The sequence below is a fragment of the Terrapene carolina genome, unplaced genomic scaffold, assembly GCF_002925995.2.
Source record: "Terrapene carolina triunguis isolate 2854851 unplaced genomic scaffold, T_m_triunguis-2.0 Scaffold234, whole genome shotgun sequence".
Lineage (NCBI taxonomy): Eukaryota > Metazoa > Chordata > Testudines > Emydidae > Terrapene > Terrapene triunguis.
Genome location: NW_020664585.1, coordinates 74,668 through 102,622, shown reverse-complemented (window position 1 = coordinate 102,622; position 27,955 = coordinate 74,668). Strand labels below are relative to the sequence as shown.

Below are 27,955 nucleotides of genomic sequence, written 5' to 3'. Positions count from 1 at the left end.
CTTCACATCTGACCCCACTGCCCACTGAGAAAGAACTGCTCTCTAACAGGCTTCTAAAGTCTACATGCCTGAAACACATGAGCAAGTGCTGGGCATCTGTGAGAGAACCCTTCTGGGCAACACTTCACTGGCACATCTCCATGGCAGAGAAGAAGAGCTTTACTAGATCAGATTCCTTTTAGCTCTTCATTCCCAACAGCTATTAGCGATTAGCCAGGTGTTCTGACTTCAAAGGAGATAAATATTTGCTGGGCTGAGGCAGAGACCCTTTCTGGGAGCTGCTTTCCCTCAGGTGCTGTCTGATGTGCTTTATTAGGTTTTAAATGAAAACACAATAAAGAGAGAATGGAGCAGAGAAAATGACCAGTTAGTCCTTCACACTTGCAGCCAATTTTTCTCTTGTAGTAAAACCTCAGTATTACTCCAAACATGCCTGTTATGTACCATCTATTTATTTCCTATTGGATTTAAACCACATGCTCCATTGTTCTCTCTACAAAGGGTCAGGGCCCTGTGATTTCTCTCTGTTACAGTGATTGATGTTGTTTTCTGGAGGAAGCGGGGGGAAACCAAGTCCTTCATGGATGCGTCCCCTAACGCTCCTACTCTACTTGCGCTACATTGATGACATCTTTATCATCTGGACCCAGGGAAAAGAAGCCCTTGAGGAATTCCACATGATTTCAACAATTTCCATCCCACCATCAACCTCAGCCTGGACCAGTCCACACAAGAAATCCACTTCCTGGACACTACAGTGCCAATAAGCGATGGTCACATAAACACCACCCTATACCGGAAACCTACTGACTGCTATACTTACCTACATGCCTATAGCTTTCATCCAGATCACATCACACTATCCATTGTCTACAGCCAAGCTCTAAGATACAACTGCATTTGCTCCAATCCCTCAGACAGAGAGAAACACCTACAAGATCTCTATCAAACGTTCTTAAAACTACAATACCCACCTGCTGAAGTGAAGAAACAGATTGACAGAGCCAGAAGAATACCCAGAAGTCACCTACTCCAGGACAGGCCCAACAAAGAAAATAACAGAACGCCACTAGCCGTCACCTTCAGCCCCCAACTAAAATCTCTCCCTCACATCATCAAAGACCTACAACCTATCCTGAAGGACAATTCCTCACTCTCACAGATCTTGGGAGACAGGCCAGTCCTTGCTTACAGACAGCCCCCCAACCCGAAGCAAATATTCACCAGCACCCACACAACAAAAACACTAACCCGGAAACCTATCCTTGCAACAAAGCCCGTTGCCAACTCTGTCCACATATCTATCTAGGGTCACCATCATAGGACCTAATCACATCAGCCAGGCCATCAGGGGCTCGTTCACCTGCACATCTACCAATGTGATATATGCCATCATGTGCCAGCAATGCCCCTCTGCCATGTACATTGGCCAAACCGGACAGTCGCTACACAAAAGAATAAATGGACACAAATCAGACGTCAAGAATTATAACATTCAAAAACCAGTCGGAGAACACTTCAGCCTCCCTGGTCACTCAATCACAGACCTAAAAGTTGCAATTCTCCAACAAAAAAACTTCAAAAAAGGACTCCAACGAGAAACTGTAGAACTGGAATTAATTTGCAAACTGTCCACCATTAAATTAGGCTTGAATAAAGACTGGGAGTGGATGGGTCATTACACAAAGTAAAAACTATTTCCCCATGCTAATTTTTCCCCTACTGTTACTCACACCTTCTTGTCAACTGTTTGAAATGGGCTATCCTGATTATCACTACAAAAGTTTTTTTTCTCCTGCTGATAATAGCCCACCTTGATTAGTCTCGTTAGAGTTGGTATGGCAACACCCATTTTTTCATGTTCTCTGTGTGTGTGTGTGTGTGTGTGTGTGTGTGTGTGTGTGTGTACTCCTATTGTATTTTCCACTGCATGCATCCGATGAAGTGGGTTTTAGCCCACGAAAGCTTATGCCCAAATACATTTGTTAGTCTCTAAGGTGCCACAAGTACTCCTCGTTCTTTTTTAATTGGAGGTGTAGTGCTAGTTGTGATTCCGTGACAATTGTTTACTGTAGGAAGTTACAGGACAGCATTTTGGTAGAGGTTGCAGAGACACTTACAGAAGCTGCAGTGAAAGGTGCCTGCAGCTCCCATTTCACTATCCCAGAGGATTTTAATACATACCAGTGTCCCCGGCTGGCTCTTGGTCACTCCAGTTCTGAATTATGGTCCCTTAGTATAAATCCTTCACAAATCAAATAGAATTGATTTTCTCTGAGTGGAGATGCTGCATGCAGTAAGAATGACCTCTAGTGGACAGACATAGCAATGTCTTTTCAAAACATCTGAGGAACACAGTCTGAGTCTCACTGGACAGAATTTGTCATGACTGCAGCAAGAGAATTGATTTAGGAGACTTTAAAGATGGCATGTGTAATGGCCCTGAGTCTCCTTATACACCTGCCAAAGGTGAACCCTTTTTCCTCTTCCTCGCTGCAGAAAAGGTTTTCTAATGGAGCCCCACAGCACTCCCTCCCTCCTATGTGGTCTGTGGAGGGGGCTTTTCTCTCCAGGTTACTTAATTCTTTCAGTTCTAAGAAATGTTTTAAAAAGTGGTAAAAGTTTAACTGTCATCTGAGACTGAGGCTAGGTCTACACTACAGCGGGGTTCCGACCTAAGATACGCAACTTCAGCTACGTCAATACCGTAGCTGAAGTTGCGTATTTTAGGTTGGCTTACCTGGCGGTGAGGACGGGGGAAAGCCGACCGCTGCCGCTGACTCCGCTGCCGCCTCTTGCCGAGGTGAATTTCCGGAGTCGACGGCAGAGCAATCAGGGATCGATTTTACCGCGTCCTCACGAGACGCGGTAAGTCGATCCCCGATAGACCGATTGCTACCCGCCGGATCGGCGGGTAGTGAAGACATACCCTGAGTGGGGCTGGGAAGGGCACCATGGATGCCCTGGAGCGGTTGGCTTCTCTCTGCACTAGAGATTGTTATCCCTGCATTTGCAGTTGCCTTCTGTATTGATTATATAGAAATAAAAACCATTTTAATCCTGTTTACTTCCTGCCTGGCATGTGAAAGTGGGAAAGAGCAGGCTGCTGCTGACAGAGGCAGTGCCAGCCCCTTCGGGGCCCAAAGCAGGAACACACAGATGCGTGCACATGCGCAAATAGAGGGTCCCCTGAGCTGCTCAGGGCCCTAAGCATGCTTAGTCTGCTTATGCCTAGCAGTGGCACTGGTTGCTGGGATGGGAAGAGGTAGGGGGCGGGGGGACATTTCCCTTTTGGGAGGTGTTAAAGGGGCATTATCTTTTTCTCATTGCAGGCAAAGCGAGCAGTGCAGCGAGGAGCCACAGCTGTCATCTTTGATGTGTCTGAAAACCCAGATGCCATTGACCAGGTACAAAGCAGGGAGCCCAGGCTTATCCCAGTCTCTGTGAGCTTTACCCTCACTGTGAGGGTTGCTGTACACCAAACTCTGTGAATCGTGGGCTGTGTTCTTTGCTCTCATAATAGAGCTGTCCTAGAATAGACACACCTGCTCTTCTCTCTGGGGATGTGGTGTTTGGGTTTTTCCCTCCCCCTGTTCAAACAAGTACCCTGACAGAGGGTGATGGGGAATGGTAACGCCAGAGAAGTCTGTCTTGTTTCTTACTTTTTAATTTGCTGCATTTCTATTTATTCTTTTTCCGGTGGAGGCGGTAAGGTCCCAGGAAAGGGGGGATGTGAACACTCCCCTTTGCCCAGCACACACACGCACTGAGTTCCACCTCAGCCTTTTCACTCCTGTTGTAATCCAGCGCTGTGTTGTCCAGGATGCTCCCTTTACCCCCCTCATCTCAAAGGGAGAGTATTTGGTGTACAGAGTGGAGGGGATGCTTCAGTGTAGTGCCCACTAGCAGCAGCCACTGCAGTTCAGGTTGCAAAATGTTTTCTGTTTTACACCCCTATTTTTTCACATTTTGGACTGACATTTTCCAGGCTTTGCCTCTTGCTAGTGGAGTCAGTTTTGTGTGTGTCACTTTTATTCACTTTGGGAGGGTGGGGTTGTGTTATTGTGGGAAGTTTGAGCAAAATCCCTTCAGCCAGTTCTGAGTTATGGGAGTAGGAAAATACTTTTACAAGTGTGGAAAAGAATTCTAACTATGCTTTTTTGAACAGGGCTATGACAAAAATAGCTCAAGTATGAAAGTTTAAATTGGGCCTGTGTATAGTCCTCATGGATGAAAGCCTGCATGATTAGGTTTGAAAGAACTGGCTTCAATTCTGGAAGAAACGTGTTTGAAAATTGAGTACAGAGCATGTATATTAGAGACTATCTGCAAGTGGAGGTGTAAAATCTTAAAACAGATCACTTACATGTAACTTAGGCCCTGATCCTGCAACATTTACTTGCATGAGTAATTCTTGATTTTTCACACATGGAAGGAATCCTCTAGTGTGGAAACTGACTGGCTACAGGAGCAAGTGAAACTCTCAGAATGTTGGTGCCTAAACCGCTGTCCCTAAATAAACCTTCCGACTGCCTCCTCATAGGCCCAGTCTGCTGCTTCTGTGCCACAGCACACAGCTTCTCACTAGCTCCACTCTGATCTTGAGGATTTGGCCCCCCACCCTTGGGTTCTGTTGACAGCCCTCCTTTCTCTACCCTCCTGATCTTCTCGTTTTCCCCTATCGTTAGTCTGTTCCTGGGTCAGCAGGTGCAGTGGTGTGACCTGGATGCAGACATGGTAGCACAAAAATAGCGAGCCATGGCCCTGTGGGAGATCACTGCTGACCAGGAAGAGTCCAGCAGGGGTGGATGACGGACTGAAGTCAGTGCTTCACTGCAGGCAAGGTTCCAGGAGAAAATGGCACGGTATCCAGTACAGACATGGACAGAACTAGGGCCTGTGGGACGTGTGCTCAGAATCTGCTCAAAGGGAATCTGCCCTATACTTGCAAGATGGCTGGGCCGTCAAATCCACTGCCCCAAATGCCCATCACCAAATTCAGCACTACTACCCTTGACAACTGTGACCCCCAGTGCCTTGGAATTGTTCCTTTCAGGGATATTACTCCACCTGAAGGCACTGGTTTCCTTAATGTGGTGCTTCATGTGTGGTCACGTTACAGCCCCTGGTCAGTGCTTTAAAGATATTATAAGGTGAGTCTGCACCTGCCACTTCTTTGTCGAGCCACCCACTTTCTCATCAAGCCACTCTGGTGATCCCTGGGAATAGCTCCTGAGCATGGATCTAAGTGACCCCCCTCAAATTCTTCCCTGTCCTCCTTGAGCTACTCTCCTAGGAAAGAGGTGACTTCCAATACATCCTGATAAATTTTCTAGGAAAGCTTCTGAGAGCCTCCAGATAAGTAGTCGTCTTTGTAGAAAAATGAATCCCCTTCTTCCAATGACTTCTCTCCTGCAGACTTGGGCTTATACTCTGGAGCGCTTGGCATAAGGGATATTAATTAACTTGTCCTGAAAGTAGATAAGATGTTGGCATTAAGAGAGAACTCAGTGCCCTAACTTCCCTGCTAGTATTCCTCTCAAGAAAAAGGAAAGCAAGGACGAGGGTAGTGAGTGCAAAATGCCTGGTAGAAACATACCAGCATATATGCTACACTTTTTTTTTTTTATCAATGAAAAGTGGGATAAATTTGGCTCTGCCCATACAGTAGTCTCAAAGATCCTTAGTGAAAGAATGTATTTACAGCGGTTACTTAAAAGGAACTTTGACACCCTGTGCATCCTGTACCTTCACATCTAAAGCCTCCTTGTCCTGACTAAAAGCCATGACCCAGGTTTGCAGCAGTAATCTAAGGAAGAGAACTCCCTCTTCTTTCCCCCCATCCTGAGAGAGGAGAAAAAAAAAGAGACCTTTGCGGCAAGCTCTCCTTTTTCTTAACTACCCTAAGGCTTCCTTTGATCATATCCTGCAAGGCTAGATGTAATGGATAAGCTCTCAATGTCAGAGCCTGCAAACTTTAAACAAAGAATCCTGCTGTGCAGACAAACACCTGCTAAGTTGATCAGCCATTTTATTCTGTCACAGCCTGCACATTATGTATAGAAGAGAATGGCCACATTTTTTTCTGTCCCGCTATTTGTTACAAGCTTACCTCCTGCTCCTAGCCGTCACTTAAAGGGAACTACGATTTGGCCTGTGCAACTCCGCATGTAGCCATTTCTGTGTCACCTCTTGACACAGGTTAAGACCCTGAACTAAAATCCTGTAAGTGGGGATTTTGGGATGGTAATCACTCTGAGTTTGCCTATCCTTTCATGAGCATTACCCTTCATGTATATGAGACTCCTTTTGTTCTAGACCATGGGTTTTTTTTTCTCCTTGGTATTACTATAGCTAGGAAACAGATGTGATTGCTGTCATGGGAGGTGGTGATCACCTCCAAAGCTCTCTTGTCCCAGACATTGTTGGACAGAAGCAGTTTGGTGAAGTTCTTGAAGACATTAGCAAGCTTTTTATGCCTGACGACCAAGTTCTTTTTGTACCAATGAGCAAAAGTCACAGGTTCTGAGACCAAATTGCTTATCATCCCTCAAGGCTAAGCAAGTGTTCTCCTTGACCTGTGATTTGTCACATGAGTGCTTCTTCCTGGCACTAGGCTGCGTGACCGTGGATAGGCTGGGAACACCTGACCTATCTGGACTGTGAACCCTTGTTACAACAGAAGAAAGTTTTGGGACCCTCTCCCATCCAGTCATAAAAAAAATGGAGGATGGCTATAACCTTCTGACCTGTTGAGGCTCTCGGAGGGTCGTGACCCTCAGGCTGAGAATCAGTGTTATAGATTTTGTTCCCTCATCTTTAAATTTCAACAGAATACTTGAATTCCTAGGGGACAATTTCCAGGGTGAGTCAGGCCCAGAAAATTTCCTTTGAGGGGAAAATAAGTGTGTAAGGGTGTAGCAGTTACAAGGATAGCTGCATCTCTGTCCCCTTCTGGTCATGCCTTGTGGCTTTACCTATCCCATGGTGGTTCCGTGTCAGATTAGACCATTTGAATTTACTGTATATATGTCTTGTAACAGAGGAATCCTCTAGTCTAGACTTTTTCCCACTCTGGTACATAATATGTGCTTAGAGGTTGCTAAGGTTTAATACTTTGAAAGGATCTCAAGTAGGTCTGTGCAAGGGTCCCAGAACACTTATAGGGGAAGCAGTTTGTGTGCCAAAATTCTGAGTTTCAGCTATGCTTGTGGCTGTGGTTGACACTTCAAGTTAGTCTCTCGATTAGAGAGGATTCCTCCATTACATGAAGACATTTATGGTAAATTCAAACTGTCGAATTGACTACACACGTGAATAATTCTTTGCAGATTAAGACCCAAGTGTGTACCTGTTGGTTCAAATAAGCATTAGAAGCCAAATAACTGTATCAGTGAGTTTACAAGCTCTGCTGTTGAAGACAGAAGAACTTATTAGCTCATAAATCAAAGGGCTTACAAGCTAGGAACTTGAATTTTGCTGATAAAATATGTGCTGCATAGATGTTCTACAGCAGGGGTGGGCAAACCTTTTGGCCCGAGGGCCACATCTGGGTGGGGAAAACATCTGGGTGCGGGGTGCGTGAGGGGATGCGGGGTGCAGGAAGGTGCTCAGGGCAAGGGGTTGGGGTGCAGGAGGGATGTGTGGTGCGGGAGGGGGCTCAGGGCAGAGGGTTGGGGTGCAGGAGGGGTTCGGGGTGCGGGCTCCAGCCTGGCGCCGCTTACCTGGAGTGGCTCTGGGGTGGCAGCAGCGCCCCGCGCTAAGGCAGGCTCCCTGCCTACCCTGGCCCTGCACCACTCCCGGAAACGGCCCGCACCATGTCACATGAGTTAACTGCGATAATCAACAGGCCTAATTTTAACTCAAGTTTTTAACTTAATTTTATGTTTGTAAAGTGTTTTGAAATTCTCGGATGAAAGGATGCACTACAAAAGGACAAGTGGTGGTGTATCTAGTGCTATCTTCATTCACCCATGGTCTCCTCTCCTTCTCTTGAAAAGAGAGTTGGTGATCTGAAATAAATCTATTTAATGGAATTTTACTGTGTTCTTGTCTAGCTGAACCAGGGCTCAGAAGACCCTCTGAAGAGGCCAGTGGTGTATGTGAAGGGGGCTGATGCTGTCAAACTGATGAACATAGTTAACAAGCAGAAAGTGGCACGAGCAAGGATTCAGCACCGGCCCCCACGGGTGAGACTTAATGTTCAGTGGGGATTGTGTTGCTGTTGCTTCATGCAGCACCTGTTAATAGCATTGATTGATAACATGTAGTGTGATGCTTTCCATGAGTGCTGACTGGAGAACAGTTAGTTACTCACTCAGAAAGTATCATTGACTTCCATGGGATTTCCTAAGTGAGTAACATCTCACCAGTGTTAAGGAGGAGGTTCACAGTCTGGGCCCTATATTTATTACACAGGGATTTTTGTTTGGGTTTTTTTTTGTATTATAATGGTCCATTAATAAAGAAAACAAAACATTTAAAAAAAAAAAAAAAATGCTTATTATATTCTACCCCCAGGAAAGCAGTCTGTCTGATGTTAGTGAACATTTCTTGACTGCATTTTTCACACATGGATTAACAAAGAAATCTGAGACTTTATCCTCTTTCCAATCTAGAATGGATGTTCCCAAGACATCTTGAACACTTCCTACATGTAGTTTATATGAGAAAAGCGAACATAAAAATCAGTGCCAAGTATCAGAGGCGTGTTAGTCTGTATCCACAAAAACAACTAGGAGTCCAGTGGCACCTTAAAGATTAACAGATTTATTTGGGCATAAGCTTTTGTGGGTAAAAAACAAAATGCATCTGACAGCCTATGCATCTGAAGAAGTGGGTTTTTACCCATGAAAGTTTATGCCCAAATAAATCTTAGTCTTTAAGGTGCCACCGGACTCCTCGTTTTTATAAAAATCTGTGTAGACCAGGTTTCTAATTCATTTTTACTGTATTCCTAAAGCACCAGCTGTATTAGAAAGCATGACTCATTTGAGCAATCAGTACTTTGCTGAGGACTCAGACATGTTGATTTTACTTGCTTCAAAAATAGAATTGTACCAAAAACCCACTGGAGCTGTTGGTAACTGTGATTCACTCTGGTGAAATCTGTTGCTTGTAGAACCAGCATTGAGTTCAGAGCTGCTGTAAACCTTATACTCTAAGGCTGGCCATAACTGTGTCCCATCACACACTTACGTTCCTGTGATAAATGTGACTTCCTCCCATTTTTTTTATTTCAGATTTGTTTGCGATATCCCTGCGTGTAAAGGACACCCCTGACTATTCACTATTAAGTACATGGAATTTTATAAAATAATATTAATTGACCTCACTCAGTGATGTTGACTTAAGATTCTGGCTCATGCATCAGGGCTCATGAGCAACTGGTCAAGAGAGAGGTTAACATATGCAGTGGCTTTTTCCACCAATGTGGTTCATGCCCACAGGGCATTCATAGAAATCATAATTACCAAGAAATTAGAGAAGGGGGAAATGGATTTGAAGGGAATAGCAATGGATTTGAATGTGATCTGCCAGGGGAGATAAGTTAAATTTCTTCTGTCTTCTTCAGCAACCCACAGAGTACTTTGACATGGGGATTTTCCTCGCCTTTTTTGTGGTGGTCTCTCTCGTTTGCCTCATTCTTCTCGTCAAGATCAAACTGAAGCAGCGACGTAGTCAGGTAAGAGCTGCCTGAGCTCGGGATCAATAATGATACTTTCGTTGCACTCTGACTGCTGCTTCTACCTTCTTCTACAGAGTTGGGTCAGTGCTGTTGAAGAGAGAAGGGTTCACTGTCTGGAAAAACAATCTTTGTGAAAAGGGTATTATCCAAAGATGCACGGCACTTTGAAAAGGTGTGGAACTTTACTAAGAGACCTGCTATACTCTGCTGTGCTCGATCAGTTGATCCTTGGGTTGGGAGTGCTACAGAAACTGTAGTTATTCCCAAGTGGAGAAGGGAGAGAAGCTGATCGGAGTGGTGTTGATGGATTCTAACAAAGGATAGTGGCTTCAAAGCAGGTTCCAAGCTTGTTGAGTGTATAGTATGTGGATCCTCCAGATTTCCATCTGGAATTAAAGGAGAGGCAACTTCCTTTTAATGAAAATTTCCCTTGATTCCTAGAGGGAAAAGATTTCAAGAAAAGAAGCCTGGTTAGGAATCATCCCGGGAACAGAGAGATTCAGAGGATCAAAGCTATCTGACGGGAAGGCTGAGTAGGAGAACAGTGTAACAATCAGATGCTAAAGTTCCCTGCAGTTTGCATTTGTCATCTGTCCTGTAATTCCCCTGCATGCATATAGGGTGTTTCATCTGGAAGGAGGCCAAACAATTGTGTACTCATAGAACTCCTTTAACCCTCACCTCTGTGATGGGACTCACCAGGCATTCTGGACCTACAACACTGCAAAGCAGGGATACTAGAAAGGAAAATGATAAATCCTGTATTCAAATAAACCTACAATTTGAATTGTAGGGAAGCAGCATGTAATTATCTGAGTTGGCGTTGTCCAGCATTCCAAACCTCATAAAGAGTGTCAAAGGATATTTAATCACCACATTCATTTTACATCTTATGCTAGAGGCACAGTCTTTCAGATCACAGGGCCTAGAGCAGTGGCTCGCCTCTCAACCTTTCCAGATTACGGTACCCTTTTCAGGAGTCTGACTTGTCTTGCGTACCCCCAAGTTTCACCTCACTTAAAAACTACTTGCGTACAAAGTCAGACATAAACATACAAAAGTGTCACAGCACACTATTATTGAAAAATTGCTTACTTGCTGATTTTTACCATAGAATTATAAAATAAATTGATTGGAGTATAAATATTGTACTTACATTTCACTGCATAGTATATAGAGTGGTATAAATAAGTCCTTGTATGAAATTTTAGTTTGTACTGACTTGGTTAGTGCTTTTCATGTAGCCTGTGCAAAACTAGGCAAATATCTAGATGAGTTGATGTACCCCCTGGAAGACCTCTGCATACCCCCAGGGGTATGCGTACCCCTGGTTGAGAACCATTGACCTGTAGCACCCTGATGGAGCATTAAAGTCAGTACTGACACACATTGGAAAGTTCTCTCTGCTGAGTCATCTTGTTAGCACTATGTTGGGGCGTTGGGGTCTGCACCAATGTTTCCTCTAATTTTTTACATCCATGTGCGGAATGAACTTTGTTATGTGCACCAATAGGAAGATCATGTGTGGTGGGGGTGGGGCCAAGGGCTGGGGCAGAAGATTGGAGTGCGGAGGGGGAAGAGAAGGGCTCCGGCTGGGGGTCAGGCTCTGGAGTGGGGCCGGGGATGAGGGGTTTTGGGTGCTGGAGGGGGCTCAGGGCTGGGGCAGAGCGTTGGGGGGGAGGGCTCCAGCGGGGGTGCAGGCTCTGGGGTGGGGCTATGGATGAGCAGTTTGGGATGCAGGCTGCTCCAGGGCTGCAACATGGAGAGAGGGCTTCCCCCCCAGCCCTCTCTCACCACAGCCGCTCTGGGGCTGGGGGAGAGTTGCCACTCCCACCCACCTGCGTGGCCCTTGATAGCCTGCTGCGCAGCTTAGTGGGAACTTAGGTCTGTGCTGACCTATAAAAGAGTATATCCCATATTGGGTCACAGATTCAGATATTTAAAAGCCATAAGGAACCATATGATCATCTAGTACAACTTCCTGCACAACGCAGGCCATAGAATTTTACCCATTAATTCCTGTATCAAGGCCATATCATCTGGCTGAGCTAAAGCAGGTCTTTTAGAAAGACATTCAGTCTTGATTTAAATATTTCACATGATGGAGAATCCACCACATCCCTTAACGTTGTAATGGTAATTACCCTCACAGTTAAATTCAGACTGGAAATAAGGTACACATTTGTTTTCTAGCTTCAACTTCCAGCCATTGGATCCTGTTATGCCTTTGTATGTGAGATTGAAAAGCCCTGTACTATCTAAAATTTTCTCCCCACATAAGTGCTTATAAACCGCAATCATGTCAGCTCTTATCTTCTCTTGGGTCAACCAAACAGACTGATCTTCTTACCTTCTCACTGTGTAAGGCAGATTTTCCAGACCTTTGAAACTCTTTTCTGACTGCTTTCCAGTTTTTCAACATCCTTTTTGAAAGGTGGATTCGAATCCAGACACAGTTTTCAGTAATGGTTTCACCAGTTCCATATACTCAGGTGGTACCACCTTCCTGCTCCTAGGCATCGTTCTTCTGCTTTTATACATGCAAAGATCATCTTATCTCTCATAATCACTGCATCACACAGGGACACAGTTCAATTGGTTGTCCATTTGACCCCTAAGTTCTTCTCAGTCCATGCTTTCCAGAATACATTCTTCCATCCTGTGTGTGTAACAGACGTTATTTCTTTCTAGATGTATGAACTTGTATTTGCTGAATTACAGCACATGTACTTTGAATAAGGCTACGTTTTAGTCACAGGTATTTTTAGTAAAAGTCATGGACAGGTCATGGGCAGTAAGCAAAAATTCACTGCCCATGACCTGTTCATGACTTGTACTATATACCCCTAACTAAAACTTGGGCTGGGGGGCCATGGGTGCTGGAGGGTGGGGCGTGCGGCCTGGAACCCCCACTGGTGCTGGGGTGGGAGGGTTGGCAGGGCTGGCAGGCTCCCTACCCGGCTCCGCATGGCTCCCCAGAAGTGGCATGTCCCTGCAGCTCTTAAGGAAGGCTAAAGGGGCTCCGCGCGCTGCCCCTGCCATGAGCGATGGCTCCGCAGCTCCCATTACCCGGGAACTGCAGCCAGTGGGAGCTGCGGAGGGGAGGTGCCTGCAGGCAGGGGCAGCACACACAGCCCCTCCGCCTAGGAGCTGCAGACGCATGCCAGTCGCTTCCGGGGAGCCCTCCTGAGGTAAGCTCCGCCATGCACCCCAGCCCCAGTCCTGTGCCCCCTCCCACACCCAAACTACTGCTGCTGCAGGGGGTGGGTGTGTGGTAGCCTGAGACTACCCCAGCCCCGGAGCCAGCCGCACTGGCCGCTGCAGAGGTCACAGCCCAGCTTACCAAGGAATTGAGACCTTTGGGTCTAAATGACCTGTGTCTGTCTGTCTTTTAATAGATGCTGTATAACATCTTACCTAGTTGCTGTAGAAATAGAAAGTATTTTGTCATTGGTCTTTTTCTCCAAATAGAGAACAAAAGTTCGTCTTGAATACTTGCCTTTTCTGATTGATTGATGACAATTTTACCACTTCTACTAACAGACTTATTACTGGGTTGTTGTTTTTTCTGTTTCATTATTCCTTTTTTATTGTCCTTAACCCTACTATCCAAAGACTTTTTTCCTTGGCACTTCCTTTATCGATTTCTATTTTATAGTTATTGCTATCAATTTCCTAATTTGCTAAATATATTTTTTATTTTGTAGCGGTGCTTTCATTCCTCTTTTTAGTCAGAATGGCTTTTTAATTTAAGAAGTCGTCTTTTGTGATTGTAGAGCTGTAGGTGTTTTGGGGATCTAGCAAAATAAAATATTCTTAAACAATTCCCAATTATCACTCACATTTTTCTGTTTAAATTTTTCCTCTCAATCAGTTTTGCTCATTTTTTTTCAGGTTTGGAAAACTACTTCTCTCCAAGTGCCGTGTGTGTGCGTGCTCACACACTCATAGGTTTTGTTTAGTTGGTTTTTTGTTTTTGTTTTTTAACTGGTTAGGACTATGTTCTGTTTGCACAGAGAATGTTTAGCTCAGTGATAAGTTGATCTCACACACTCCTCCCTGTAGCGCATGTCATTTCCAGAGGGTCTCCCACATAGAGAGAAGCCTAATCAGGATCTGCTTAGCTTATGAGACTTGACACCCATCTCAGCCTGAGGAGATATGGTTACAGATGTTAACTGTTAGGAACAGCATTATTTTTCTGCTATTCCAATTGCCTCAATCCCTCAAGCAGCAACATTGTGTTTTATATTGTAGAATTCCATGAACAGGCTTGCAGTGCAGGCACTGGAAAAGATGGAAACCAAGAAGTTCAAGTCCAAAAATAAGGGTCACCGTGAAGGAAGCTGTGGAGCTCTGGACACACTAAGCAGCAGTTCAACCTCTGACTGTGCCATCTGCCTGGAGAAATACATTGATGGGGAGGTAAAAGAAAGCAGTTTCTCTAACCTGGTTGGCTCATGCTGCTGGGCCAGTTTTGGCACAATTGTCACCTGATGAGTATTTGGTGGCACATGAACCAAGAGTGGGGATCAGTGGGTAGGAGGTGTGGCAGTGTTGATTGCATCCAGCTGAAAATGTAGGGAGGTCTCCCACTCCAAAACTGGATCTGATAGTCCAGGGGTAGTTAGTGGATGCACCATGGGCCAAATGCGGACTGCCAGATGCTTTTGAGTGGACCCTGAAATCTCTTTATTTACTTATCATTATTATTGTTTTTTATTATTATTTTCTCTGGAGTCTGGACCTTGGTCACCCTGATTTCAAGAACTATGTCAGCAATTACGTTTTGTATGAATGGGTCATCTCATAGCTCCGTAGACTCATTCAGGAAGAACAACAATGACCGCACTGACCACAGAGCCATTTGTCTAGTTGTGTTGATTGAGCTGCATGTTTTCGTACATGGCACTGTGCTCCCAGCTGTGCAATGCAGTTCTTATCAAAGTCATGGACATCCACCCTGACAGCATGGCACCATGTAATGCTCAAAGATCGAGTCACAAATATTTCTTGGGTGCAGATTTTGTTTGAGTATCTTTAGAAGTGTTTCATCTGCACTCCATGCCTGTAGTTGCTAGATCTAAATTCATATATAGAATTTGTTTTGATAAATGGGTCTCAGGTATACCAATTACATAATCAGTCTATTTCAGTTGGTAACAAATCAAAATCTAATGACCCTCAATACCAGCCGAACCAGCTTGCACTAAGACTTCTGTGTGGGACACCTAGTCGTGCCATTTGGTGCACAGCAGTCATTGTAGGTGTCACAAGTGGAAACTTCCAAGCTTTTTAATGTGCCATTGATAACAGGTCCATGTTTCACACCTGTAGAGCAATATCATGAGGACAACAGCATTATAGATTTAGATTTGCATCTGTAAACAGATTCCATGTTGCTTCCAGATTCAGTGATAAAGGCAACCATATGATGCACTGGCTTTCTTAATTCACATATCCACTCTGTGATTGATTTGCACTTCATTGTTTAACATGCTGCCAAGATAAGTAAACTGTTTGGCAGCTTGGAGTGTGGTATCTTCCAAGCTTATTGATGGTTCTTGGGAAAGTTGTTGAGGAGCTGGCTGGTACATAGCTTCAATTTTTGTTTGGCTGAAGGTAAGGCCAAAGTATAAGCAGCCTCAGCAAAGCAGTTTGTAAGATCTTGTTGTGCTGCTTCAGAATGTGCCGTCAAAGGCAAAGTCATTGCCAGAGAGCAGTAAAGTGTTGCTTTAGGAACTGCATTCTTGATGCGTGGGCTGCTTTTAAAGAGTGAGATATGAAATAAGATCAGGATGTAAGGATGTTTTCAGATCCATAGGTTACTTTACAAATCTAGCAAAGCAGAAAACCACTGCTTGCTGTTGCAGGCAAAACCACTGCTAATTCCATAGTTCCCATCCAAGGAACAGGGTTATTTCAGAATAGGTACAAAGTGTCACACCCCAGTAATCAGTTGAAGATGGCCAGCCAATGAACTGACTGAGTATATACAGACAAGGCTGTACACAAACAAAGGCAAAGACTTAAGTCTGAGTACATTCTTTTATACCCAAGATGAGAGCTTGTATCAAACACCTCTCTCCTCTGATCTGATGTTTTATGACCAAATACAAGATTCTGCCTTACACTGTAAATTGTATAACTTATCTATTAACAGTAACAAAACTATCAGTCTTAATGTTTGACAGAGACTTTGGGGACTTCCTGTGTTTACCCTGATTATATTTGGCTGGGTCATCGCAATCTTGCATCTTACTTCATCCTTGGAACCTCATACCCAAATAAGAGGCATTCTAAGGAGTGAAATAACAGGATACTTAGTAAGCCAAAAACCTTGTTTTGCACTTCTTCCAAAAAAGGATTATTCAAAGATCTGATGAACCAAACTAAACTAGGCTTACATTTATATTGAGTATGCATTTGCTTATATATATTACTAGCTAATATGTGAAACGTGTGTGTATGTATGATCCATTAAATACACTTAGGCCCTAACCATTTTACATGAGATCGGTTCACCAAATCATTGTCTCACCTCCTTACAGAGGAAATCCCTTGGAAGAAGCTCAAAGTTCCAGAAAATGACTTCTAACCTCAGCATCCATCCGTGTTAGTGCCATAGTGAAAGGTGCCCGGCTGCCATCTCCCCTACAACAACACTCAGAGGAACTAAAGAGGGGAATGAATCAAAGAGCATGGCCCAAAGGGAAGGGGCAATCTAAAATCTCAGTGTGAAGTTAGAAGACACGAGATTTAAAAAAAAAAAAAAAGACCACTGCCTTTTTTTAAAATTTTCCTCCCCTCAAATAAAAAATACATCCTTTGTCAGACATGAAAAAAATAAAATAACTGCTGCACGTGCACAACAGTCAAGAATGCACTGAATGTGGCCCTCGGGAACACTGCCAGACAAAGCACAAAACTAGCTAGAACTTTTGGGTGCTGCTGGAGGTAGGCTAGAGGCTTCAGAGGGAAGAGTAGCTTGAGAGGAGGACAGGATGCAACGGGGAAAGGAGCTCAACAGGGTTGCTGAGCATGGAGATGCTCACCATATGAATGAACACAAACTCTCTCCAGCCACTATGCTCTGAGTTATTTGTTAACAGAGGTTGGTGGCTTTTCCACCCCTCTTCCAGCAAGAGGCTGGGAACTGACCTTATATGTAGCTAAGCCAGAAGAGCTAGGTGTGGGTTGCGAGTATTCACGCCTTTTAGGGAGAGTCCTCTAATTTTCTTCTTTCTCCCCAACAGGAGTTGCGGGTGATTCCCTGCACTCACAGATTCCACAAAAAATGTGTGGATCCCTGGCTGCTGCAGCATCATACTTGCCCCCACTGCCGCCATAACATTATAGGTGAGTGTTGCCCCTCAAATGCACACACCCAAATAGTGCCATTTCTGGACTTCTCAGCTCTCTGGATGGAGGGTAAATTGTGTATTTCTGTACGCTCCTAGGAAAATCTCTTTGGTGATTGGTCTGTATTGTAATACAATCCTGGGACTTCCTTCAATGATGCCAGCCATGTCCTAAAACAGCCAAAACACTTTCCTACCATATCTCTTATCCTGGGCATATGCCCACCAGAGGGCAGCATCTATCAGCCTGTGTAGAAAAGAAGCATAAATAAAATTCATCCAAGTTCACTGTATTTATATGGGGAAATACAAAGAAAAGCAAATTAATTAAAAGCAGCTGGTATGTGGGAGGGAGTTGTAAAATTCCTGGATTCCTCTGTGCAGCAACATAGAATGTGGTTCTTTCATTGACTTTACAACATTTTTCCATCTAAATAATTTATAAGAAGAATGGAAAAAGTTGGGCAGAGATGAGTGTTACTAACCCAGAAGGCTGGGAATGCTGAGTAGGCAGTATCTTTGCTTATGCAGAGGAAGGAGCTGAAGTCACTGCTCTTCCTTCCCTGGCCAATAGACCCAGGTGTTTCAAAGAACTTCTGGGCAAGTGTGCTTGTGTTGGTTGTGTCACTTCTCTGGAGCAGGCTGGCACTTTTACTCACTGTTGCAGTCTGCCAGGTAACAAACCCTCGGCAGAGTGGCTGCATTTCCAGAACACTGTTTGTTTTTCTCCCCATCCAGAACAAAAGAAGGGAAACCCAGGCCCGGTATGTTTGGAATCCACCAACCCAGTGCGCAGCCGGCAGCAGAGGGTGATTCTGCCAGTTCATTATCCTGGCCGAGTGCACAGGACCAGCCAGATAACTGCATATCCCACCCGGACTAGCATGGACTCCCATGGAAATCCCATCACGGTACTTACAGTGGACCGGCATGGTGAGCAGAGCCTGTACCCAGCACAGTCCCCTGCTTACATCCAAAGTTACCAGCCTGTTCACTTGGATCATGCCTTGAACACACATCGCTGTGGCCTGGAGCACAGAGCTTATTCTCCAGCTCATACCTTCCGAAGGGCCAAGTTCAATGGACGTAACTTCTCCAAAGCAGCTTGTTTTTCCCAGTATGAGACCATGTACCAGCACTACTACTTCCAAGGCCTTAGCTACCCTGAGCAAGATGGACAGTCTCCAGCTGGCATTGCCGCAAAGGGTCCCTCCCGTGCCTTCCAGCCTGGTGGCAGCATGCTGTTCCCTCCTGTGGTACATGTAATGCCCTCCTCTCGCTTGGAGAGTGGCAGCACCTCCAGTTTCAGCTGCTATCATGGTCACCGCTCAGTGTGCAGTGGTTACCTGGCTGACTGTCCAGGCAGTGACAGCAGCAGCAGCAGTTCTGGTCAATGCCACTGCTCCTCCAGTGATTCCATGGTTGACTGTACAGAAGTCAGCAACCAGGGGGTCTATGGGAGCTGTTCCACCTTCCGTAGCTCTCTGAGCAGTGACTATGACCCTTACATTTACCGCAGCAAGAGCCCCTGCCGAGTGGGGGATGCTGGTGGCACAAACCGAGGGACGATCGTTCTCCTGGAGGGCCCCCATCAGGACGAGCTTCTGGCACATGGGCACACTCTGATGGGTGCTGACTGTCGGCCTGTGCCAGCTTCTTCCTCAGGGGACCAACTTTCTAACTGCAGCATGGAGATGAACTACAGCAGTAATTCCTCACTAGAGCACAGGGATTCAAATGGCACTACCTCACAGGGAGGCCTCGAGGCTACTCCCAGTGCTGCCTTGGATGTTAAAAGGAACTGGAAAGGTCCAGAAGTAGCAGGACCTCTGATGGAGCAAGCATGTGCTTGCTGCTTTGAGCTCCAGCACTCTGCCCTGGAGCCCAGCAGTGGGACAACAGACTGTGGTGCACTCTTCTTGGGCTCCCCACTTTGGGGAGGGTGTGGCCCGGGGCTGGAGCAGCAGCCAGGTAGTTCCCCAGGTTTGTACAGTATTAACTCAGACCACTTGCATAGGACAGATGGGGTGAAATATGAGGGCTTGCCCTGCTGCTTCTATGAAGAGAAGCAGGTTGCCTGTGGTGGCACCGGTAGCAGTGGAGGTGGTGGCTGCTACACAGAGGACTATGCAGTGAGTGTACAGTACACACTTCCTGATGAGGCCTTGCCAAGCTGCTATAGGGGAGTGCGTGACATAGGTCAACGCATTCCTATCATTCCTGAGGACAGAGACTGTGAGCTAGTCCTGCCAATAGAGTGCCGAGGGACCCATGGAGGCTGTAGTTCCTGGGATGGGACACCTGAAATGGATGCTCATCTACACCGCCAAGGTCTAGGAGAGCTACAGGAGGAGAGGGAGGTGTGCTACCGGGCAATGTCCTTCCTGCAGCAGAACTGCTCTCGGGACGAAGAAACAAGGATGCTCTTTCACAACCCCACCCTGAGCTCCCAGGAGGCAGTAGCAACCACAGAAACTGCAGGTAAGAGTCAGACATGGTTTTTCTCCAGCACCTTTCAGTCTCAGAGTATGGTGAAGAGAGCGTCATGTCGGCTGCACTAGTGTTCACAGAGATGGTCCACACATTATGAAAGTTACAGCTCATGCTCTGGAGAAGTGGAACTGCGCATGGTTCCACCCTATAATCTACATTTTTACAAAAACTGCCTATATTAGCCTCTTCTCCTCAGAAAACGTCCTCCATTGCTCCCCTGCTGCAGTTTCATTGGTGGGAGTGCTAATGTACCATCTAGCCATGCTCGTAGCAGCTCTAGACACCAATGGTGAAAACACAAGTGGCTGCTGACACCTAATCTAAACTTGGGCTCCCACCATTGCCACAGCCAGTGGCGCTGAACCAGTGTTAGAAGCAGGGAAACTCAGGAAAAATGGCCAGTGCAGAAAAGGCCAAAGTGCCATGCATGGGGTAGATGAGGAGACTGGTGACCCTGAGGAGGATGAAAAGGGGTGGTGGAAAGTCTGGGATAGCCTCAGAGGAGAGTGCATGGAAAGGGAGGGAGGTGCAGGCCCCCCTGATGCTTCAGAAGTGTGTGTGGGAGCGAGTCTGGACTGGTGACAAAATAATTAGTGGCAGAGAAAGAATCACCACTTGGGCTGCTCCTTCTCCTTCCCCAGACCTCTTTCTTGGATGTGCCTGCATTATGTCTAATAATTTCTTTTATCCCTTCAGGCTCTGGATCTCACCCCCTGGAAAGAAGCCAAATGGGTGACTAGACCTGGCCAGACTGCCACAGATAGACAAGGAGAGCTTTTTATGGAGACTCCAAATTATGCTGGACTTTCTTTCAAACTTTTTTAGCTTTGACAAACACACAAAAGTGGTAATGTAGAGAAGCCCCTCCCCCCACCCTAGCTGGACTGAGCCTCCCCTCCATTCCTTGCCAGCGTGATGCCTCCTTCAGTCCTGGGTTTATGTAAGTGAACAAAACCCACGCAGAGCAGCTCTGAGCGCTAGTGCTATTTTTATACTAGTGACAAAAAGTGTTCTTTAAATATATATTTTTTTAAAACCATTGTGCCGCTCTTGCTGGCAGGTGACACTGCTGCATTAAACAAGGCACAGCATGTATAGATACTAGGGCTGTCAGTTAATCACAGTTAACTCACGTGATTAACTCAAAAATATTAATCGCGATTAATTGCAGCTTTAATCACACTGTTAAACAATAGAATACCAATTGAAATGTATTAAATATTTTGGATGTTTTTCTACATTTTCAAATATATTGATTTCAATTACAACACAGAATATGAAGTGTACAGTCTTCACTTTATATTTATTTTTATTACAAATATTTTCACTGTAAAAAACACAAGAAATAATATTTTTCAATTCACCTCATACAAATACTGTAGTGCGATCTCTTTATTGTGAAAGTGCAACTTACAAATGTAGATTTTTTTTTTGTTACATAACTGCACTCAAAAACAAAACAATGCAAAACTTTAGAGCCTACAAGTCCATTCAGTCCTACTTCTTGTTCAGCCAATCGTTAAGACAAACAAGTATGTTTACATTTACAGGAGATAATGCTGCCCACTTCTTATTTACAATGTCACCAGAAAGTGAGAAAAGGCATTCGCATGGGACTTTTGTAGCCGGCATTGCAAGCTATTTATGTGCCAGATATGCTAAACATTTGTATGCCCCTTCATGCCTCGGCCACCATTCCAAAGGACATGCTTCCATGCTGATGATGCTCATTTAAAAAAAAAAAAAAAAAGCGTTAATTAAATTTGTGACTGAACTTTTTGGGGAACAATTGTACTTCTCCGGCTTTGTTTTACCCACATTCTGCCATATATTTCATGTTATAGTAGTCTCGGATGATGACTCAGCACATGTTCATTTTAAGAACACTTTCACTGCAGATTTGACACAACGCAAAGAAGGTACCAATGTGCGATTTCTAAAGATAACTACTGCACTCAACCCAAAGTTTAAGAATCTGAAGTGCCTTCCAAAATCTCAGAGGGATGAGGTGTGGAGCATGCTTTCAGAAGGCTTAAAAGAGCAACACTCCGATGCGGAAACTACAGAAACCGAACCACCAAAAGAGAAAATCAACCTTTTGCTGGTGACATCTGACTCAGATGATGAAAATGAACATGTATCGGTCCGCACTGCTTTGTGTTATCAAGCAGATCCCATCAGCAGCATGGACGCATGTCCTCTAGAATGGTGGTTGAAGCATGAAGAGACACATGAATTTTTAGCTCATCTAGCATGTAAATATCTTGCAACACCGGCTACAACAGTGCCATGCGAACACCTGTTCTCACTTTCTGTTGACACTGTAAACAAGAAGTGTTAGACCCACAATAGAGGTCTCCCTATGGGATGGGGAGCAGGCAGATACCGGACACAATGTTGGTATATAATACTCTAAATGCTCACAAACCTTATTCACTCCACATTCACATCCCAAACATACTATACCAGAGTCCAAAGGTCAGAATGGTCCCGATAGCCAATCGAGATTCCTTCCATCCATATGATCATAAGATGCAGGGAGCCGGCGAAAACCACATCTATATCCACACAGGGCTCTGGATCAATAAATGACTCGGATTTGCAGAAATCATAGGCAACCATTTCTAGTCCATTCCGTCGCGTCATCGGTTCTTTGCCTTCTACCCACACAGTTCCAAAGAGACAATCCTGGGTGGGCTGCCATGATCCAAGGCGTGCCATTTCCTCCAATTCTTACACAATTTTATATCAGTCCAGCTGGTGGTGTTTCCTTTTCTGCTGATTCTCCGTATTTTTCTCAGAACATAACAAGATTGTTTTTGCACAAATAGTTCTAATAGTTCTTGACCTTAAGTTCTTGCTTCGGTTGCCAGCTTGCAACGCACGTATTCATGTCAAGCACACGTCATTCATACCAGGCCTCAATGACCTATAACATATTACATGGATATATGAATCATAATGTATATACATAACAGAATAGAAGCGGGCAGTATTATCTCCTGCAGATGTAAACAAACTTGTTTATCTGAGTGATTGGCTGAGTAAGAAATAGGACTGTGTGGACTTGTAGGCTCTAAAGTTTTACATTGTTTTATTTTTCAATGCAGGTTTTTGTACATAATTCTACATTTGTAAGTTCAGCTTTCATGATAAAGAGATTGCACTATAGTACTTGTATTAGGTGAATTGAAAAATACTATTTCCTGTTTATTTACAGTGAAAATATTTGTAATCAAAAATAAAGTGAGGACTGTACACTTTGTATTCTGTGTTGTAATTGAAATCAATATATTTGAAAATGTAGAAAACATCCAAAAATATTTAAATTATATTGTATTCTATTATTGTTTAACAGTGCGATTAATTGTGATTAATTTTTTTAATCGCTTGACAGCCCTAATAGATACTAATCTCTCCCTAAACAAGTGCAGGCCTTTGATGAGCTCAGGGCTATACCTGCCTTAGAAAACAAGTCAGCACCTTGAGTCAAAACTAGTCCAGGTGGATACAAATGATAAATCCATTCTTGGATGCTGCCCTGTCCTCCTTGTGGCAAATCTCAGTGGCAAGCAGGTTTTAGAATCTTTAAGGGGTGGGTGGAAGATTGGGATACGGAAGTATTTTTGCCCCGTCTCACACTCCTCAAACAGCTTGGCTGCTAGGGGTCTGCAGACAAGGTCAGCTTTCCCGAAGGAGTGCAGATGTGAGCTCGTGAAATACTTCCACTGTCACCTGCTGACAAAAGTTAGGACCTTTTGCGCCTTCAGGCCTGTGGAGCAATAGGGAACAAGTGACTTGCTACCACATCGAAAGGCTGAGGGGATAACAGCTTCCCATAGCGAACCCCAGCATTCCTACTGCAGTTCTTCAGGAGAAACTGTAGCAAGAGAAACTGGCACATGTAGTGATGTATTGCTTGTATGATATTTGTGACTTGTTTTGGGTCAGTTGAGAAAACACTTGGATGGGGGTTACTGTTTTGTTTCCTTGGAGACTGCACATGGATAATAATAGAATTAGTGCTTTCCGTCAACTAGCACATCTTGCATGTATGCACATGCATGGAGTTTTAGTTCCCAGAGTAAAGACTGGGTAAACTTGCTTTAGCCATTGTCTCTTTCTTTGCTGGAAGAGATATGGTTGATGTAGCTTCCATAGATCAGTCTATCTTACAGGATTCTTTGGCCTATCCAGCCTTGCCTGTGTTCATGCCTTTGCGTACAGAGAGCACTGCATACCCCTTAAGTTTGGGCGCACAGATATGTTCCTGTTTTTCTTACAGTGGGGAGGTTTTGTTATCATGAGATAATGCACATCATCCCTTCCAATAGCAATTGTTTCCTGTGGAAACTGGCTTCTGGATAAGAGGCCATGACTGTCATGCTGTGTGACTGAAAACACAGTATGCACTTTTCTGTCTGTCTGGTGTATTCACACAGCAGGGATTTTCTTAAAGGGACCCGAACTAGTTTGTGCCCACAATGTAGGTCTTGTAAAATATGATTGGAAATGTTTTCATTACATTAAAAATAAAAAAATTAGTGAGAAGTTTATTTTTACTGAAACATTGCCCTTTATGGGACAGCATTGGGCTAGTCATGGGAACCAGGAAAAGGATTCTAATCTGTCTTGATGGATGTCCTGGATGAATGGGGGGGAAAAAACAGAGCTTAAGTAATACAAAATAATTTGGATTTTTACATTTTTTTTTCACTTCTAATACTCTACAGTGTTCCAAAAAAACCCACTAGGAAGGATAAATATATTTAAAGGAACCCCTGTGTCTCTCTAAATGAGTAACCATGAATGAAGCATTTCAGAGACTTGGTGTGTCTTACAACAAGATACAGGAGCTATGCTATAAAATTAAAACCCATTACAATAAACATATTTCCTACATATAAAGAGGCAGAAACCAAGCAATATCTTCTCTGAGTACCAGTGACATGGTGTGTTTGTGGGAATGAAGCTGTGGGATTTTATCAAATTTTCCACTTTGAATACACTCACCTTCCCCCACCCCCAAAGAAATGCACTAGAGGAGGTATGGTTATTATCTTGTATTTGAGAACCACCAAGTCTTTGGCCACTCAAGATACTTGGCATACTGTAACTAGCATAGATTGAGGTACGGTAAAACGTGGTGTAAAATGTCTGTCTGAATGTTTTGGCTCATGTGTTCCCATCCACATGGATATGGTCTTACTCAGAAGACCTGGAAATGCCAACCAATCATGCCACTCCCTCCCTGCAAGCCATTTTGTAGAAATACATTCTCTTTAGTTCCCATTTCTGATCTTGTTACCTTCTGCATTTGCTCATTTTCCCTGCGGAAAGCCCATTGGGACTAATGTGTCTGAAATGACACACAGGCTGATTAGCCACATAGAGACTATTTTAAAACAAAAATGCCTTTCTATTGCTTAAATAAACTGTTGCCGTTGTGTTGGGCTCAGGAGGCACTATTTAAAATGTTTAATTAAAATTTATTCTGTAGCACTTAAAAATGGTTTTGTATAAACTTTGGTGTAAAGATTTGTAATAATATAGTCAAAGGGCTCTTTCTCCATTACCATTTTTTTTACTGTTTTAAAGGCTAGGAAACAACTTGTGTATATTCTGTATATGTATAGCAGCACATTTCATTTATGGAAATATGTTCTCAGAATATTTATTTACTAATATATTTATCTTAAGCCATGTCTTATGTTGAGAGTGTGTGACATTATTGGAATAATCATTGAAAATCACTAACATGAGGCCCTGTAAATACATGATAATTGCACACAAAGATTTTACAATATTTGCCGACCAAAAAATGATTTAAAGCAAGTCGTAGTTCTCTACAGTTTTGTAACAAAGTGTACAAACGTCTGTTAAAAAAACAAAACAAAATACAGTTTTATCAAGTATATTTTGAAAGTTGTCGTGTTTTGTGGGGAAAGAAGCTGATGCAGTATTGTCTCTAAAGAAAATCCTGGGGGCCTGCAGGTGAAATACTTTAAAATAAACTAAGCTTGCACAGGCCTCTTGTGACAGTTCCACTTGACCCATGTGAAGACTGGTTTAGTAGTACAACACTTAGAAGCATGTATCTCAGTAGAAGTGTGTGTAAATGCCTCTTTCCAAGCTGTCCATCCACCATTAAACTCTCCTAACTGAATTCCTTTCTTAGACTCACTTTTCATGATGTCCGTAAGAAGTGACCTGATCATAACTATTACTCACTTACTATTGTAAGTGAATAAAAACTATTTTCATTGACCCACCAGGATGTAGATATGACTAGATAGAGTAAAAGTGATCTTTTCAACCTTCTTCCCTCTAACCCTTCCTCTCACTGTTTGGTGCCCCTATTCATGGGCCTTATCTGGTATTAGATTTATAAGCCCTTTGAGGCAAGAACTGTCAGTCTACCTTACTGTAAAGTGCCTAGCATATTTTTGCGTACTCTAAAATAGTAGTTAATGTTTAACCCTGGCACACGCTTACCCACAGTATAAAGCCAACTTTCAATATGACAATACACTGAAAACAGAGCAGTTATTCCAAAATTAAACTAAAAACAATAGCTAAAACGTTTTATCAGTGTATCTGTCCTGGAAACATTCACTGACTTCTGATATTTTCCAGCTCCTTTTTGTTGATTTTTCCTCCTTGTCTCACTGTAGTCTAACTACATAAATATTAGGTTAAAACAGTCTTAAATTAGCTATACTGGACCATGATCAAAGGGCAATGATAATCGTGGGTGGGGATAAAGGGAGAGAGACATGTTAGGCCTGATCTTTGCCAAACTTTAACTGTTTAGGCTGAAGTTTTCAATGCGAAGTGTTTGCCTCAACTTGAATTTATTTGGGAAAACTTCAGCCAGAACAGTTCCAACATTTTCAAGAATAAGGCCAGTGAAACATACATTTTGCCCAGGTTAAAAAAAATTCTTGAGATTCCCCAAACAACTGAAGGAAAGGGTGAGACGTATGCCTTTGGAGGTAACCTCCTCATGTCATCCTCTCCAAAAACTTAAGCTCAGTCCTGAAACAAGTTAAGATATTTTGCCTTCAAAACTCCCTTTGGAAGGCTGTTCCAGAATCTTCATCTAATTGCAAGCCTAAGCTTGCTGATGGCCAATTTATATCCATTTGTTCTGGTGCCAAGGAGACTTTGGAGAAATTGGCCCACATTCAGTCTATACTCTCCCCCCAGCAAACAGCCCAGTCTGTTAATTTCTGTACAAATGCAGAGGGCTATAATCCCGCAGTCCATTTTCCTGCTCTAAATTTCTGGTGGTATTTTTCTATGTACAGGCCCAACCCATCCAAAATGGCTGCCTTAATCACATCATAGTCTCTTGCTGGTACATTACTGAGAGCCATATATGCTCCCTGTGCTTCCCCAGTTAAGCAGGGTGCCAGCCCAAGGGCCCACATTGTTCTGTCCTAACCAGCTCCTGCTGTCGCCATTTTGAAAGTACTAAAAACATATCAGGCTCGTCCACAGGTTCCATTCTGCAGAGACCTGTCCCTTGTGCCCAGTTTCCGTTTCCAGTTGCAGGACTCTCAAAGCTTTGCTGGAGTTGTTGCTGAACCTGGGCTTGCTCCTTTATAAATTCCTGCAGGCTCTTTTGCTGCTCTGCCTGCCAGGCAAGCAAAGACTTTCTCTACGTGGTGGGATTGTTGGAAGCATGGCCGGCTCTAGGCACCAGCAAACCAAGCAGGTGCTTGGGGCAGCACATTTTCAGGGGTGGCATTCCAGCCAGCCTTTTTTTTTTTTTTTTTTGGGCGCTTGGGCGGCAAAAGCCTAGAGCCGGCCCTGGCAGCAGCAGCGCGTCCTGCACCGAGGGCACCCTGGGGCCGCTGCGGTTCGTGTCGGGGAGCAGCACCTGCACCTTATGGCCGGGCAGGCTCCGAGTGCGGGACACTCGGCTGGGGGCCGCCCCTCAGGGCACACGGAGCTGCCTGCATGCGCTGCAAGGCGGCCGCCCTCCCCCCCCCCACCGCTGCAGCCGGGGCTGGGCGAAGCAGCCAGAGCCGCCCAGGGACTGCGGCAGGGCGGCCAGGAGCAGCAGCAGGAGCGGGGCCATAGAGGGCGGGGCGCTGCTGTGCGGTGCCCGCGTCCCACTCTCCGTGGCTCCACTCCATCTGCGGCTGCCCTGCCCCGGCTCTTCAGCCCCCTACTGGGGCGGTCCCCCGGCTCTGTCCTCCCCGGTCCCGGCCGGTCCTGGAGGCAGGAGCCCTGGCTGGAGGGACCCTGGCCTGAGGCGCGGACCGGGAGCCCTGCTGCTTACCCCGATCCTGCCAGCGCTGGACTGGCTGGAGGCGAGGGGGGAGTGGGCAGAGTCAGCGCTGGTGAGGGGAGGCCCAGAGTTGTGGTGGCAGGGGGTACGGGTGGGGGGGGGGGGGGCGGGGGG

The 27,955-nt window shown here is 44.7% G+C and overlaps 1 protein-coding gene across 1 annotated transcript in view; it reads left to right on the top strand.

Moving 5' to 3' along the window:
• The window catches only part of ZNRF3 (zinc and ring finger 3), a 49,750-nt gene extending 29,021 nt beyond the window's left edge, over positions 1-20,729 (top strand). Inside the window, exons 2-8 of the mRNA XM_024196917.2 lie at positions 3,333-3,407; positions 8,058-8,189; positions 9,575-9,685; positions 13,946-14,113; positions 16,945-17,047; positions 17,788-19,530; positions 20,239-20,729. Of these exons, the coding sequence (XP_024052685.2) occupies positions 3,333-3,407; positions 8,058-8,189; positions 9,575-9,685; positions 13,946-14,113; positions 16,945-17,047; positions 17,788-19,530; positions 20,239-20,282 (2,376 nt within the window). The 3' untranslated portion in view covers positions 20,283-20,729. The remainder of the gene's footprint in view (positions 1-3,332; positions 3,408-8,057; positions 8,190-9,574; positions 9,686-13,945; positions 14,114-16,944; positions 17,048-17,787; positions 19,531-20,238) is intronic.
• The last annotated feature ends 7,226 nt before the right edge of the window (positions 20,730-27,955 follow it).